Source organism: Heliangelus exortis, chromosome 1, assembly GCF_036169615.1.
Source record: "Heliangelus exortis chromosome 1, bHelExo1.hap1, whole genome shotgun sequence".
NCBI lineage: Eukaryota > Metazoa > Chordata > Aves > Apodiformes > Trochilidae > Heliangelus > Heliangelus exortis.
This window is the reverse complement of record NC_092422.1, coordinates 61,102,378-61,120,539: the sequence shown is the minus strand read 5'-3', so window position 1 is coordinate 61,120,539 and position 18,162 is coordinate 61,102,378. Positions and strand designations below refer to the sequence as shown.

The window sequence follows — 18,162 nt, the reverse complement described above, 5'->3', positions numbered from 1 at the left end:
CTCTGATGCTTTTCAGAGGTTTACTGTCAAATAGTGGAGCAGCCTTAATTCAAACTTACATTATGCTCTCCTAGAAACAAAAATTATGAAAGAGGAAAATAGTAAATTATAATAAGAGTGCACTATAGTGTCTTAAGATTACAGATTAAATATGGAAAAAACCTTTTCTTTAAAGGAGTTGGCCATCTAGCATGTAGTTTTCACTGCTTCTACTGCAGCTAAAGGGAGGAGGTAAGTGTTTACAAATTGCAGAAGGAACCCTTTCAAAATAGGGGTGATAGAACTTAACATGCTGAACAGGATTTCTGAATGAGTTTTTTTTTTATTTCTTTTAATTACCTCTCTATCACATAAACTATCAGGTATAAGAGTTCATGGGGTTGTAGAGGCAATGTCAAATCATGTAAAGAAGATCAATTAAAAATTGTAGGTAACTTCTGAGAATTCAGATGATAAAATCAGTATGTGTTGATTAGCGTTATAATGTTACTAGTACTGGTATGGGACTTTCCTCTTTCTTGCACACTATTATGCTCCCTCCCATTGTTCATGGTAATTACTGGGGTGTGTAGGAAAATGTGGAGGCATGCAGCTGTCTGTATGCAGCTTTATGACAAATAGCATTGGAAAAGATAGTTGTTATCACAGATAAGTAAAGGAAAAAAAAAAGACAACTCATCAAATCGTAACAGAACTCTGGATAAGTTTTGGGAGGGGAAGAAATAACATGCAATTGATGGAAGTGATGTGGGCACTCTGCTCTACCTTCCTGACTCCCATGCCTTGTGCAGGAGTGCAGTGAGCAGGCATCTGCCTGGGAGTGAAGGGGGAGCAAAGGCTTCTGCTGCACAAAGGCTCACTGAAGGCAGTACTGTCTTGATGGGCAATTTTCCTGCTGAGTTCCTTTACTTTTTGGAGTATTTGAACTTCAAAAAAAAAAAAAAAAAGTTAACTTTATTTAAACATGAAAAACTTAGAGATAATATGTTAGTCTGAGGGTGATGAACTAGGGCAGAAGGAAAGTACATTTTTTGAATGCTGTTATAGTATTTTTTTCATATCAAAACTTTGAATGCCAAGTACGAGATAGTTTTATATGTGCAAAGTTTTATAATATATGCAAAACTGAAATGGATTTTATAAATAATTTTTTCATAATGTGTATCTGAGTAGTATTTTATATACATTCAGAGGAAGCAAACAAATGCATTATGACTAGAATTTATTGTCAAAGTGTTGTCATATTTTAGTGACTGAAAAAGCAAGAAAGGTCAATATGGCTTCACTTATTTTTAAAAGAGGAATTCCAGTCTATGACTTTTTTTTTTTTGTATGGCTTTCTCATTTCCCTACCTTTTGTTTATCTCAGTTGAAAACAAAGAAAAAATTGAGTTATAATTGATATAATTTACTGATGAACATTTTCTAATACTTTTTTGCAGAAGGACTCCATGAAAGATGACAGAAGAAGTTATTGTTATTGCAAAGTGGGATTACACTGCACAGCAGGACCAAGAACTTGACATCAAGAAAAATGAGCGTCTTTGGCTATTAGATGATTCCAAGACATGGTGGAGGGTAAGAAACGCAGCCAACAAAACGGGATATGTGCCATCAAATTATGTGGAGAGAAAAAACAGCTTGAAGAAAGGTTCTCTGGTTAAAAATCTAAAAGACACATTGGGTAAGTCCTTTCGTGTTTTGGAAGAAGTTCAGTAAGGCTTACGGGTTTCAGACTAAGAATGTAATGTGCATGCAAATATTTTTTAACATGCTTGTTTGGATATTCTTAACTCTTAGCTTGAGGTGACATGTAGGTGGTTGAGGAAGGGAGGGGGGATAGTGGGGATGGGGGGAAAAGCATGTAACAGAAAACTGTAACAGGTTTTCTTGCATCACATTCAGGAGAATAAGGTGTTATTTTTGTTTCAGTTTGTCAGAGATTGTGTATTTTCAGTGGCTAAAGATGTTTTCATTGAGATACCAACTGATGAATCCTGTCCTCTTATCCCAAATCCTCTCAGAAGTAGAAGGATGTAAACGGTGTTGTTCAGCACAGCTATCATAGCAAAGCTAAATTACTTATTTATAAATGGGATTATATGATGTGACTAAGTGTGATGTTAGGGGTTAAGTTTCTCTGGTCTGAGATGTTTGTCTGCTTCCAAGTCCTTAATATGTACTCTGGTTTATACTTGCACATAAAGTCTTCCTAACAGTGTGTGATACATATAAAATAATGCAGCTCTGAAATATTTTGTGTGTATTTTGAAGAAGTGTATATATAAGACAGGTGAAGTAAATCTTTTTTTCTTTGCTTTTGCAATGATCTGTAATGACTTTTAATGGGCTTTGGTTATGGGTAGAAAAACTTAAATATAGTGGTGAGTGATCATTTTACATACAGAGGTCAAAAAACCCTACTTACTAGGTTATGTTTCAGGATGTACTGAATAAAACAAAACCAGATACACACCAGAAGGTGTTAAGGGGTTATTTTTTGCTTGTTTTGCTTTTTGCCTGTGTTTTGTGAAGTCTTACACAGAGAAAACCTACTCTGTTCAGGTTTATGGTAGAAAATACTCTTCATCAGAAATATGATTTGGAGGTTTACTTGTTAGAAAGCAGAAAGGTTCACTTAAAAATAACATGACAATGGCTCATGTAGGTTTATCTGCTAGTGTTGTGTCTAACAGGTTAGATTTTGTGTTCACTTTTTTCATTGCAATGTCCTCCATTGCTGATCTGCTACATGAAAAAAAAAAAACATGAAGACTCAGGACTACAGGATGGGTGACAGACAAACAAGGTTATTACAAGACTTACCACAGTAGTAGTTAAAACCAGAGGCCTTTCTACTGATAATCTTGGAACATACTCATTACAGGATGTATGAAGAATAATCTCCAACATAAGTAACTAGTCAAAATCAAAATCCCAGTTGTGACTTTAAGCCCCTTTTATATGGGTTTATGTTGTTTGATACGTATATATATTTTGTCTTATGAAAGGATTGTGTTCTGTTGTGATAATACACAAGTGTTTGTGTATACTTGATATATTATCTGATGTAAATAAACACATTTATATCCAACAGAAATTAACAAGGCTGTATGCTGCAGAGTGCTTCACTTTACTGCAGTGGTGACCAATGAAACAGTTTGAGAGCAGAGCTTGGTGGCTGTCACGGTTGAGCCTTCACCAATTTCCCATCTTCTGAACCTCAGCCCTTTGCACACAGGCATGTGGGTTTTTTATGTTCCAAAGGTCTGCTTTTACAATCTGTTGGTTCCCCTATACCTTTTCTAATAGTTTTCCCTGTACCTTATTTGTTCAGCTGAGGCAGCAAATAGCATATGGTGCAGAGCTTGGCTTTTTCTTTTGTGGTGACGTGTGGCTGCTAAGCATACAGAGTGCAAGGCATCTCTCATGCGCTTTTATTCTTGTACATCCTGTGATAGTAAGAAACTGCCTTGCCCATACCTAACCCACAAATTGGCTGAGGATATTCTTGACACCCCCCAAAAATGTTGGTGCTTAAGAGTATTCTTTTTTTAAAGTTTAACGGCTGTCAACTGCTTGCATAATGAACCTTGTGTCTGTGCTGTTCACCACGTATTTTTCACCAGTTTTCTTTTTACCTTTCCTGAATTCGAGTCCTTGACTAAACTATAGACTTTAAGCCTGCTTGTCTTGCTGTACAGTAATTTCCCATTCAGAACAAGGAGAGTGTGTGTCCTTCCTTAGAGGATCCTTTGTTCTGAGCAGCCATCCTGAATGCACTTCTTTTTTTTTTAAACAAAGGCTTGCAAATTGCAAGTCTGATGCTTGATGTAGTTAAACAGACTTTAAGTTTTGCTTCACCCAGTGAAACAAGTTCTTAAGTTATCTTTACAGAAAGATGTCTGAAGTCTCATCAGACATGCCTCTTCTAGGATCATAAAGAAATAATTAAATTACCTGGTAACCTAGAACTGATGGGGAGCAGTGGTCATGAGCTTTAGCCCTTAACCAAATTTCTTTCCAACTTTGATCTTCAAGCTGCTACCAAAATATCAGGTACTCAACTAAAAATAAAAGAAAAATAATTTAATAATCAGTCAATAATTAATCATAAACCTTGTGAAAACTCGACAGACTCTCAGCTCCCAGTGACAAGGCTAGCAGACTTGAAAGAGGGGGGCACCCTCTGACATACCTGGATCCATCTTTCATACTTGTGGTGCTCCAGCAAATGCTTGCTTGTGTGGAGATGCACTTTTCCCTACCTCTTCCACAGTCAGTTGCATTTCCTTGTGTTCAAACATACTTCATCTGGGAGCATTGTTATCGCACAAATGATGTAGTGTGTTGTCTGTGATTGCCTGTAGCTATCTACCACTCTTAGCCTTAGCCACAGTAATTACTGGTGGCTGATTTATACTTACTTCCAGATATTCAATAAATAAGAAAAGTGCCAACGATAATTCAAATTGTGGCAGACCCCATAAGAGCTATTACTATTTAATTAATAGTCCTTATAGTTGGCTGGTGAAGATGCATCATCTAAATAGTTCTCAATCCATGTAGTCTGTGTTCTAATGAAAGTTTATGGCAGGAGTTAATACATTGCTGTGTCATACATAAAGAGCTAAATATATCACACCACAAAAGTTTACAACCTTTACGAAGTTGCCTTTATCAAGAAAACTTTTAATCTCATCTGAGAATAAGGTCATGCCTGTTAGATGATGGAAACTAATTTTCCCAGATCTCTATTGACTGTTATTAATTGAATCTCGGCCCTTGAATACTTTATTAATAGAATCCCATCATCTTTGCTGTTGTTTGGCTTGAGGTTGGTGGAAGGTTAATGGGCACATGTGCACCTAGAACATGCAGACTGATGGTTTAAAATATCAACCTGTTTTCAGCAATGTCTTACAGCTTCTGGAATTTCCACTGTATTTCAGCATTTTTGGAAAAGAGCATCAGCAAATAAAAATTGTGTGTCCAGTGCATATTAAAAGGCTGATTGACACTTGTTTAGCTTATGGTCATTGAGTCAGTTACTTGAGACTAAAAAATGGCCCACTGCAGTTGACACTATATAGTTTCTGATTAGATACTTTTGGCTAATCTTGCATCATTTTGCAAAACAACAGGTTTTCTGCACAGTTCCCTTTGGTACTCCCCTTCTAAGGACTTACTCCTTCATACTGAATCAACAGGTTTTTTGGTTTTGTTTTGTTGGGGGGTTTTTTGTTGCTCTCCTTTGGTTTGGATTTTTTTTAAATTACATTTTTATGTTTTATATACATTATTTCAGTGTTCTTAAATCTTGAATCAATTCTAAAGGATACATAGCTACAGCAGCTTGGTTTTCATTATGGAAATGTAGCATATAGACCACCTATTAAGGATTTTAAATGATTCATCTTCTCATTCCCTTTTTTGTCTTAATTAAGTGATACTCTGCATAAAAAGTTAATGGCAATTTAGCCATTTCAAATTACTGTCTTCTGTTTGCTCCTATTGAATGAAATCTGGTAATTATTACTATTCTTAAGGCAAAAGTCAGCTTCCAGGCCAATGATTAAAATTTCATTTTTGTTCATTATAACGAAGTTTGAAATAGTTTCCTTGTACAGTATTTTTTTCTTGTGAGAAGGGTATTTTTCTATACATTTTGTGTAAGGCTTACTAAGTAGGAGACTTAGGACATGCATCTTCCAAACTGCAATTTTCTGTAACATTCTTCCCATGCAGCAGGGGTGGGAAGGAATTCCCATACCCTTTTGGACGGAGTGGGTGTTTGCCAGCACCACCCCCAGAGCTGCCTCTGAGTGCAGCTCCACGGATTTCCCCCTCTTCAGCAAAGATGATTTCTGTGCTTGCTGGCTCATCTCTGTCATGTTGAACAGAAACCTTATCTGAAGGAAGCAAAAACAAGTAAGAAGTCAGTAGTTTGTGTAAGTAAACAAAAACTTTTGCATTTTTTCCATCCCTTTACAAGTAATTTTCTTGGCAGCAGCACAACTCCCCAGGCAGCAGCGTGACACGAGTGACTGATGCGTGTGATCCAGCAGCAGGGTGCCATTTCCATGGGAATCCATGATTTTCTGAACATTACTGCCTTTACTTCATAACCAGCTCTGCCTTATAGTGCTATCTTAAAGGTGTCTTGCTCCCTTCAAAGAGCAACCACATAAGAAACCGTGAAGAAATTTCCACTGACTTCTTGGTGTAGATGCACAGATGTCCACCAAAAAAAAACCAATCTTTTTTTTAAATTTATTTTAAAAGGTATTGAAAGAGATTAGACACCAAGAATACAGGAGAAGCATTGGCAAAATGTGCAGAAACAAAAAAAAACAAACTAGAGATGAGCATTGGTAATGATGGCAAGTAACAGTAATCTTGCAGACATTTCAGAGATGTCTAAGTTTCATAGGTGACTCTTCAAATGATCTCTTTACTAAGCTTCTCAGTAAAACATTTCCATAACTTTTTAGTTTTAATTCACTCAGTGTGCTATATCTTCCCACGGAAAGTAAGAATTTCTAAATTAAACATAAAGTACAGAGAAAAAAAAGTAGAGAAGCCAGTCCTTGAATGTGTCACTGTTCCTACCTAGTACATGGTTTCACAAGTGTTCTGAGTGTCCAAGGGCTTTTCTGTCACTTCCAGGAACACTTGACAGTTTTACACATCTCCCCCTTTCCTCTGGTTGTTGTTACTTACTTGTATGAAAAGGTTTTTTTTATGTTTATAACTTTGTATTTTCCCACTTGAGAGCTAGGCCATACCACCTTCAGCATCCCTTTCTGGAAACTGCTGGAGAAGTTAGCTCTTTTTTCTCTAGACAGTCAGTGCTTAATAACAAGCAGAAATACCTAATAGGTGATTTTTTAATGCCATGTATTCTTTAACATTAGAAAGTACTGTTGGTTAAGAGATTTTGTGTATTTCCATGTTAGATACCAAGATTTCAACTCAACTTTGTAAACATACCACTATGGTCAAGAAATCTCATTCTCCAAATAATTGATAAACCTGTAACTTTTGGTGTGTGGATTAGTGGGTTTTAGTTCTTATTTTGGTTTTGAGATGTTTTTTGGGTTCTCATTTCTTTTGTTTTTAAATATTCTAGCAGACCAGTTTCAGTACTTCTGACGTGGCATGTCTAGTAGATTTAATTTTACATGGTGGTATTTTGACACTCGTCAGATTGCTTCTAAATCTTCTGAAATTTGGTTACTACTCAAGTCTTTCAGTGTGAAGGTTACTCATGAGACTCTTTAATTGTGGGTTTTGACTGAACATTTTCTGGTTCTTCAGGACTAGTTTTTAAAAATGTAACCATGAGAAGCGTACACAGTATTTTTAGCACAGTTCTAACTATAAATTAAGTTTTCCATTCTTTTTGCTTGATGAATTTGTGTTTATTTATCAGCAGGCTGCCTTAGTTGTTTCCAATTTTATGATTTTCTGTACAGAATGTGGGTGATAAATTTACTACAGAAGAAAAGAATGGTGGCCATAAGAATAAATGTGGTATTATTGTATAATAAATAAGCTGTTACATGGCACAACTTCTTTGGCCTTGTAGAGCTTGTTAGTAAAAAGAGAGCTTCCTTGTAAGACAAATGGAATTTATTTTAATCTCTTTAGAATTTCAGGTTCCTCATGTTGTTGGGCTTCCTTGTTACAGGCATGTAGGAAGTGCTAGTTTTTCCACTCAGGAGCAGGCATTTAATAAATATGTTTTTTAAAAAATAAATAGTCAGCCTTCAGAACCTATTACATTATGTAGTTTTTTGTCAAATTTCTTATTACATATAAAAATTTCTAGGAAGAAATTATAGGTAGTCTTTTGTTTAGTCAAACAACTCTAGTTGAAATGAGCAGTGAAATCCCCTTGTAGGAATTCAACACAAATTAAAGTATTTTTCCTGTGTCACTTTATGTTGTTCTGAAGCTTTCTAGCTTGTCAGAAAACACAGACCTGGCAGTAGTGGCACATCTGTCTTGTCTCTTGCAGGACTGGATGAGGCTAAGTAATCTGTATTGGCATTTTAAAGCAGTCAATATTAATTTAAGTTCATCTTTGCAGGGAGGAATTGGTTGAGGTTTTTGTGTACAGCAGAATTATTTGCTCAGTTTCCTTGAACCTGTGTATTAAAATAGCTTATTCAGCAGTTGAATTTCTTCTGCAAAAGCACATTCTCTGCTGTGCTTCATCCTGGTTTTGAGTTGCATTGCTCAAATTAAGAGGCAGGGTGGCAACAGTGCTGAGTCTTTGCCAGTGGTGAAATTGAGGAACATGGGTTTGTGGTAGTGAAAGAAGCTCATGGGAGCTCTGCTTGAGTGTAGTGTCTGATGTTTTGAAAATAAAAATAAATGCTGGAGCAAAGGCATTTATTCCATCTTGATAGTAATAATAGACCTGTCTGATTGTGTGGTTGATTGTCATTAGATGCTGAGAAAGGAGAAATGGGAGATGCTCATAATGATTTCCAAACACAGGGAGGACATTTCTTGCATTCTCATCTACAGCATGTGGAGTTAGGACCTGGCAGTGCTGTTACCACTGGACTGGTAGTAGATGATTTTTGTAGTAAGAAACTCAAATGCTTTGCTGCTTTCTGGAAAAATACCTGCCTCTTCCTCCTCATCATCAAAACTTAGACTTACCTTAAGCTGCTGTTTTCAGTAGCAGACACAGTAGAGTCTGCTATTTCACTATCAATTCAATATATACGTGGTGGCAGGAGCATATATTAATTTTCAATTAGTTTTACTATTATGCATGTTAAAATAGTTACCCAGAATGCAAAAAAACCTGCAGATTTATGATTATGGACCTATTGTACAGTTGTCAAAATTTAAGTATCTATATGTGTCAGCTATGTCCAGTGAACATAGAATCAAAGGAATTGAAGTCTCTGCTTTGTGGAAATAAAATTAGGCTTTCTGAGAAATACCATGTTATAATTTCTAAAGGAATATGTGCTTAAGAAGGAAAAAAATCTAAAATTACAAAGCAGACTAATGCAAAAAAACCCCAACAAAACCAGCATGGCAAACAAAACACAAATTCCATGGTTTATTGTTATGTGTAGCAAAAAACCTTGAAAGCAAAAAAAAAAGGAACTGATAAATAATCAGGAGAACTGTAGGAACAGAGTAATGCTACTCTTAGTGCTTGATAAAAGACTTTCTCTTCCAGATGTGCATCAGGGCCTTTACCTGATTTGAACTGAAAAGCCAAAAGCAGCAGTGGAAACTGAACCTGCAGCTTTTTGCAGTGCCCTAAGCTTCAGTGCTGGCTGGTGATGAGAGAAGTGCTCTTTTTTTTTTAGTTTACAATTGCATGTTTTACATTCTGCTGAAAGTTTGCCTTATGTGAATTATTTATTGGGTGGATTATTCAAAGGATTTGCTGCTTCAGGAGTTTGAAACAAACATATAATGGAAACCGTGATGTGTCCTAACATTCATCAGATTTTTCTAATATCACAGCTGCTGTAAAATGTTGCAAGGCTGAAAGCATAAAGAAATCTTGCTGGGTTTAGTCCACATTGATCAATTTTGTTCTTTGTATTCCGTTAGAAATTTTGTGCAATAATTACTTCTCCCACCCCAGACAGTGGGTGCGTGTGCCTGTTGGAGGTACAACAAATTTGACGTTTGCGGATTGTAGAATGAGCCTTTATTTTAGTCATAATTATGTTTTGAAAAGACGAATGGATTGGCTTAACTCAGTGTGCTCTGTGCTCTGTGTACTGGCACCGTGGGTGGTATTATTCCCCCCTCAAACGTCACCTTAGAGGACCCTTGGTTTTACCCCTCTGAGCCAGTTATGTTTCGAGATGTACTTGTGTTTGGCCTTAGAGCAAGCCCAAAAATTAGTTCCCAAGGTAGTTTTGTTATTCCCTATTGAAGAAAGTCACCTCATTGCCTGTAGCTCTTCCTACACCCTGTTCCAGCCACAGAGGCAGAGCATTAGCATCATAGCATAACTCTCCTAGCGTTAAAAATTCATCTTTATACCCTCATCTCTTTTGATGTTTCATTTTTTGCATAGAATAAAATCCTTCAAGCAATCTACTAGTTATGTCTCTTCTTCTGAGGCAGTGCAACTGCAATATGGTTTTTTTCCAAGAAGTGCCTTGTATTGGATTTCTTGGGTTGTGTTCCCTTCTGTCCTGCTTTCCCTCAGATTCCTGGGGGGACCGAAGTCTGCTGAAGCAGCAGAACAGGAGCCATGGTGTGGATCAGCACGTTTCACCCTGCTGCCTGGGTTGGACCCGTCCCATCAGCATCTGCTTATGATGGATGCTCTTTAGAAAATGTGGTCCCTGTTTGCTCTGTGTTCTCTCTTCTCCTTTAGCTTCATGTCCTAGTGCAGAAAGGTGGTAGCAGAATAAGAAGCTGTCAACAGTAGTTGTTTTGGGGGGTCTTTCATATACCTTGTTTGGTTTGTGTAGTTGGATCACCCTTCTAAAAACCAAACTGAGATGACCAGCAAAAATCAATAGCCTGCGTATGTGCTCTCAGGGATTCTATTTTCCAAATAATTCCAGTGACTCAAAGGACCTCTATTTTTCTGTATTGAAGTGACACCAGCTGCTCTTTGTACACTCTTAGCATCATTGGGGAATTCTTCTGATATAAGTGTAGGTATTTCCTACAGTATACACCCGGAAATAATTCTTTCAGTATCACTGGATCTTTTTTTTTTTTTGAGGCCCTGGGCAGCCTTAAGAGACTCTGTTACTCTGCCAAGGCAAAAGATTCCACTAAGGCAAAGTTTTAACAGAGCCTTAACAGACTCTCCCAGAGTCCTTTGGAGTATTAATTTTTTTCTTTTACTATCTGTGGTCCCACTCAAGTTCCATTGCTTTCTGTTTCTCAGGTTCTTTGAAGACCTGAACAAAAAAGGTGGCCATTTGTGATGTGTTTTCATACCATGCAAACAAAATTTCTAAATTATCATTCCTTTAAAAAAAAAAGGGGGGTCTTTCTCAGAATGTACGAGGAAAGAGTTCCTTCCTTTTCCTGAGTCTCAATGTTTTGTAGGGTGTGTCCATAAAGCAAGAGTTGAGATGCATGCAATGTATACCCAGAACAAACCTGATATGTGAGACAGAATGCCCACCTCTGATGGTTTTAAGGAGAAGGGTTCCAGTGGCAGAGGTGGCTTTTTTGTGAGTCACTTCAATGGTAAACATGATTGATTGCTTATTGACAAGTAGATTCTGTGGTCTCAGGAAAGCAGACACTGCTCTTGATGTGAATGGGTTATCAGGTTTGGCCAGGTGGACATTCAGGGGTGCTGTTTCTACTAAGTGACTATTTGTGGCTGTATTTTGCACCAAAAAATTGATTTAGGGCTTTGGCTGTAAACCATCTAAATTGTACATAATCACTGCCATCACTTCTATTCAGCAGTCTTTGGGACCTTGTGAATAAAAGAAAATGGGAAATGTGTTTTGATGTAGTGAAAATGCCATTGTTCTCCTTCCTGGGCTCTACCAATTTACAAACCTGTTAGATACTTCTTAAATGTTCTTTTGGGAAGTTGTTCTCCATAACACAAGATAGATTCATTGCATAGATTCATTACTTCTTAATTGATTATTAAGTTCCAACCTACAAAAGAAATGGTTTTGGTCTTGTGTAAGTTGTGGGGTTTTGTGTTTTGGTTGTGAAAGACAGACCTCAGAGGCTATTTTGTTAGATGAGCCGTTTTCCCCTGTTACTTCCCCTTCAGTGAGGGGGAAGTCTAGTTTTTTGTATGTAGTTACAAATAACCTGAGAGTCCTTGATTGATGAAGATATGGGCATTGCAACTGAGAGAGGAAGTTAATGAAAATTTAGTATTTACTTTGGTATCCTAAAAGGAGCTTTGAATAAAATCACAGTATCTTTGACAGGCTTCTAACGAGTTCAGAGGTTTCCAAAGAAAAAAGTAATTAATGCCTTGGGTTTTTTTGTAACATGCTATTTAATGTTTGAAAACGTTAGTATAGTATAGCATTGTCATTCTGACATTGCAGCAGAATTACTAAGGCTTTACATCATGCTAGGTGTTGGTGTGGGCCAACAGGAATAAAACATTTTAACCTCAAGGAGCAGCTGACCGTGTTACGTCCAGGAGGGACTATCTTGAACTTTTTGGTGCTGTGAGATTGCCCTTTAGTCAGTATTTGCATCATTTTTTTTCCAATGCAGTTCTTTGAGTTGAGGGGCAGTGTAATTGGTGCTTTGTAATTTATCTGTTCAGGTTTAGGCTTGATGATCTGAAATTCAGTCTATTTATAACATCTATAAAGCCTTTTGCTTGCATGTATAGAATTGAGAGCAAATCCGAGCCAGCAAGAAGTGAAAAGACCAAATCAGTACTATTATCACCCATGTTCAAAATATTATTATTCTGTCTTGCTTATCTAGAAGAATCTTTACACTGGAGGGTTATCATTTTATATCAGGGTAGTCTCCTTTGTGCTTATTGTATTATTTAACTTTTTAAAAAATAAGAAATTGAGTGTATTCATGTTAACAAGTTGGATTTGTATCCCGAGCTGTCCTGTGCACCTCTTTTACTTAATGTAAATGTGAAATAGCTAAATGGCAATTCTCCCTCCATTAAATGCTGTAGGAGAAGGGAACATAAGCTGTTGTATACTGAGGGACAAGGTCATGTGTTGGGGTAGACAGTTTCAAGCATCTCATGCATGTTAGGGGTTTCTTTGTCAATAGTGTCTGTGAAGGAAAGGTAAAATGGTGTAGCTTTCCTTCTCTACATGAAGGGAACAGGAAGAACTGGAAGTCCTACAGGCATACCATATGTTTTCCCTATACCTATAATGTCTGCTCTTAAGATGGTAAGGCTGCCCTAGGCTTAAGGTAGTCCTGATTGTATTTTCTTATAAGGGCATCCTACAAAATCAAGAAAGCATCATTAACAAGATTACAAAGTAAGTGAAAATATCTTTAAGTAATCTCTGTTTGAAAGAAAGGGCTGTATCTAAAGCAAGCTGTCTTCAATTTAAGTTTGTATACAAAATTGGAACCACAGATCTTGAGAAACCCTATTCACTGTAAGTGCCTTCTATCTGAGACTGGGACAGCTGTTTTCCTATTCCACAGAGGATTTAAAATCCCAAGGCCATTTTAAATTTGCCTAGTAAGACTTCATCTACTTGGCTTTCCCCTTGGGATAAGAACATTTATAAGGTGGTTGGATCGTGTGTTGTTGCTTTTGGAAAACTCAGTTCACATATGTCCCTGTAGTACATCTTCCATTTTAACTTCTTCCTCTCAAATGTTCTGGGTACAGGAAACTGGTAATCTTATACTGGAATTTGAACTTAACAGATAGGCTTGTTTAACACAGTGGAAATTACAATAATTAATGCAGTAGTTGTTTTTAATATGTTTAAGTTGATTTCCTTATGGAAACCTCCATATTAATTAGCATTGGATGTGTGGGAAACTTTTGACACAATTTTTTCCTGTATTTGAAAAACACAGCTTGGTTGTTGAAAAGTCAGAATTCTACTTTGAAATTTAAAAAAGAGTTTCCATTTTCTGGTTTGCTCTAGTGCAGCTTCTCTTGAAGAAGATACAAAAAGTCATTAATAGAGATGTAAGGCTTCATCTCTTTATCACAAATACAATAGAAGATTTCTGGTATTTATAGCAGTGTACTTTAAAGAGAGCTATAGGTGCAGATGTTTCTTCTGAAATACTGACTATTCCATGTGCATCTTGGCCTGGAATGTTTGCCTGGAAACGTAGGGAGAGAAGAAGAGGTGGGAGTTTGCAGACTGAAAATGTGCAGAAATGTTTGGGTTTTCTTTCAGCCTAACATAAGAAACTTCAGTCTGATAAATCCCCTTCTAATAAAGAACCAAAGGCAAGTTAATTTAAAGTAATAATAGTAATAATAATAGTAAGAAGAATAAGAAGAAGGAAAAGAAGAAATAAAATGTCAAGCTAAATTAATGTCCGATCTGGGTAGTCCAGCTGTAAAGAAGTTACATGTTTATCTCTGTATTGGGTGAATGAATTTTTTAATACATATTTTTGTTTGTTTTAGAAAAGACACTGTACACTGTGCATACTTATTAACTGTATGCATTCATATGCATTATAATTCAGAGCCTTAGTGTTAGGAGATTAATACCTTGTTTGGTAAACAGAAAAAAATTGTTTTTTTAACTGAATATTTGTGAGGCCAGATAGAATTGCAGTTCTATGTAAATACACAAGAAAAATAATGACTTTAAGTATTTTATATAAAATCTGTCTAAATCATTAAATAAAGGTTACCTTTAAATATAAATGAGTTTTGCTGAACTTGCTTGTTTCTACTGCATCTAACATAAACCACTTGATATAATGAGAATTTGGTGTCACCTTGTCTTTGAAAACTTTTAGAACTAGGTGAGCTGTTCTTTAAAACTTGGGTTTATATTTGAGAGAAATAAAACCTATTTCTATCTCAGCTAGACTGATCTCTTAGAATTTTCTGTAAGTCAGTAAAATCAACAAGTTGCTAGAAAAAAATTTTTTTCATTCCTTCAGAGATGATTTCTGTTACTCGGTGTTTGCAGGAGCTCTTGCTCTAGGTATTTATACTGGGAATTCTCTTAGCTTCTTTGTTTGACTTCCTTAAATTTATCAGCCTCAAACTTGTTTTGCTTGAATGTTTCAGCAGTTTAATTGAAGTTGTCTTGAGAGATTACAGTAATGTTAAATTTTTCAGTCCTGGGGTGCCTTGTTTCAATTTGAATTATAAGGAATTATAATATTCAATTATAATTTGAATTATAAGGAATTATAAGCATTATTTTAATAATCTGATCAAAATAAAAATACTTTCGTAACAAACATACTGTACTTAAGCTCTTTGTGGTGGGTTCTATAGCTTTTTGTAACCATAAAGCAAGTAGTACTGTTTAAAGCATTTTACACTAGGAGAAGGTACAGAAATTAAGATGTATTAAAATTTTAGTTAAGTACTTTTTTTTTTTTTTTTAATTCAGAGAAGAATGGGCAGTACTTTAAAGCAGTTCCAGTCTCTGGGTAATTTGGAAACGAAAGATCACTTATTTATTTTTTTATTTCCATAAATAAGTTTTCTAGCACTCATTCGTGTTATGCTTCAAATCCATGTTTTGACAGCCTGTGCAATGAGTTGCAGCAGCCTGGATAAGATTTAAGGCAGAAGCTGAAGGAACTGGTTCCCAGGATTTTCTCACTTTTCCTCTTTTAAACACCTTTGGTTTTTATATTGGTCAGTTTGATGCTGAACAGCTTTGAACTCAAGAGAGTTTTTATCATGTGCAAGGAGGGAGGCACTGAGCCCCCCAGAGCAGAGCCCCAGCCCATCAGGTTTTGGCAGAACCCTGTGTTACACCCTGAGGTTTGGGTGCTAACCTGACAGCAGAGCAAAACTCTTCGGGTTGCTTTGGGCAGCCTGGGAGCTGACAGGGAGCCAGGAGGTTGGGAAGGCAACAGGGATCACTAGCCCTGCCTGCCTATCCAGCTGGGCAGAGCATCACATTTCTGTTTCTAGAGGACTTAAACAATAAAGATATCTACAGAAATTCAGTTGAGATATAAAAAGAAATACACCCCCTTTTTTACCCACCTTTGTTTCTGACTGTACATAAGTGTGCTTTTAATTCAGCTCTAGTATCAGTTCCTGTGTCTTGACAGTGATACAGCATAATTTAGGTTTTTAATTGAGAAAAAGCTTGTTTTATTTGTAAATAAACCACGAAAGAAAGTAGCTGGCAGTATTTGATGTACTATTAGTTCAAGACATATATTTGACCCTTCTCATACTTGTGTTGGTTTTTTGTGATTTACAGCTTTGTAATAATACATAATAATTGTTATAAAATTAATTTCAAATATACAAGGTTTAGTACATGATACAAAAAACAGTTCTGACTTGTTATTAAAAGAATCTATTAAAATACATAAATAGAACAATGAAAGCAGATACAAAAAATGCTGATACTCTTAATTGCCACAGGAAGAGGGGATGTAGCAGCATTGAAGAATTTGCTATTGTATTTCTAGCTGTACATTTAGACTTTAAACTAGCTACCCCAAGAGTGGTACAGGATGTTTGAAGGACACTGTTTCGGAGAAATCCAGTCCCTTAAAGAGGAAACAGTTTCCGAGAACTCGGTTGCATTGAGGTGCTTTTGTCATTGGTTTTGCAGTGGTTTTTATTGTCACTTAACTTGGAGGGGGTGTTTCTCCTTCCCTAATTGCTTTTGATATTCCAACAAGAAGTTGTTGGAGGCTTCTTAAACAGTTGCACCTGGCATATTTAGTTGTATGGTCTCTTTCAGAAATTCAGTTCTGGATTGAGGAATTCTGCTTTGGCAATAGTTTACTGTTGCCTTTATGATTCCTCAAATCAATACAGTTTTCTTTTTCTGAAAGGTGCTTTTTTTTTTTTTTTCCTGTGAATTTGATGTGCAGATAAGCTACAGAAAATATTTCTGCTTATGACTGAGGTATTAAAATCAGAGAATGTTTTATAAAAGAGATCTGGAGAATTCAGATTACACTAGTTCCACTTGCCAGCTCTTTGGATATTGACTGACCTTTTTTATATACAAAATATGGAAAAATGGAAAAGTCAGTTATCTGAGGTATCAAATCAACTTAAAATTCTTTTGGAAAAGAAATGCGAGTGTATTTCGTCTATTTAAAGTTAAGCACCACATGAGATGTAATAAATTTAGGAAGCAGTCTTGGGAGGAGATGGTAGACAACTTGGCTGCAAATATTTTCAGTGATTAGTACATGTTATTTTTAAATAGAACTTTATAAAATAAATTAAGTATGGCTAAGCCTGCAAAGATGCATTATACAGACACATCAGTGTCACATCACATTCTTTCACCTCTGACAATGAGCAAAAGCAATTAAAACACAAAATGTGGTCACTTACCAGTTTCAGGCAAGAACGTCAGCTTGCAGGAGCATGGAAAGACTCATCAAATGAGTCTTCCTAAAGTAAGGAGAAGGTAACTGTTTTGTAAATGGGCTTTCTCTAGTAAAGGTAATATAAACAGTAATTGGCAAATAGTATATGATTTTTTACCAGTGGTTATAATGTGTTTGATAAAGCATGCATTAGGATGAAGTTCTAAAGATAATTACACTTGTTTGTCCTCAGCACCAATTTTCATAAAGATCATAGCTAGGCAGCCTCATTTCAGTGCCTTCACTCAAGGCAGAAGGTGGCAGAAATCCTTTCAGCCCCTGAGGGCTGGGCAGTCAGGGCATCTGTGCTGTCTGACAGGCAGCCAAGCTTTGGGCCAGGAGCATGGCCAGCATGGCAGAAGACATAGGTAGGTGTAAAGGAAGTGGCATTATCACAGCCTCAGGCAAATGAGACCAACCAGAAGGAAATTCCACCACGTTTGGGTTCAGGGGGGACCTCAAGATACAGCAGGGAGAGGATGTTGGAGATGTGAGCTGCAGGACCTACAGGTGTGATGGGAGGGGCATCACAGGGACAAACTGGTAAAGAAAGGGTGCAAAGCTGGGGTTTGTACACTTGCTAATTAAGACAGGAAGCAAACTCATAGGAAACCAGCCTTCCTTCAGCCTGCTGCTCGCAAAACAAGCTATTCTTTAGAGCCACAACTGAGCAAGGAAAAGGAAAAGGGCATGAACAAGCAAGAGGCATGTTTCTCAGTCTCCCTAGGACTAACCTCAGTGCCAGAGGTTTTCTTTCACTGCAGGGAGAAGGACGTTATGCAGTGGATCCCATCTCTGGACATGATTCTAATCAATTTTTTTTTTAATCTCAGCAAGATATACACCTAAAAATTAAGCCTATTCACATCACTCGGCCGCTTGTTTGTAAGGATGAAAATTAAGTAGTTTCATGTGGGTCAGCTGTAGATTCTGACCATTTGCTTCCTGCAAGACTCCATAACATAAAGTAGCTCTTTGCTGCTTTGCAATGCTTTTGCTCCCAGTCTTTTCCTCTCACTTTAAAATGAATTCATTGCTTAACATTTCTCCTTAGAACAACCAGTTCTATTACAAAGGATTACTGCTTCAGGTGAACTGTAACGAATGAGTCAGAATGGGAAAATACAATTGATAGTTTTAATTGAAACAAAGACAGTA

At 36.7% G+C, this 18,162-nt stretch overlaps 1 protein-coding gene across 1 annotated transcript in view; it reads left to right on the top strand.

The window, feature by feature from the left end:
• Nucleotides 1-18,162, top strand: part of NCK2 (NCK adaptor protein 2) — an 84,648-nt gene that overhangs the window by 53,101 nt on the left and 13,385 nt on the right. The window contains exon 3 of the mRNA XM_071744707.1: nucleotides 1,443-1,684. Within this exon, the coding sequence (XP_071600808.1) occupies nucleotides 1,459-1,684 (226 nt within the window). The 5' untranslated portion in view covers nucleotides 1,443-1,458. The remainder of the gene's footprint in view (nucleotides 1-1,442; nucleotides 1,685-18,162) is intronic.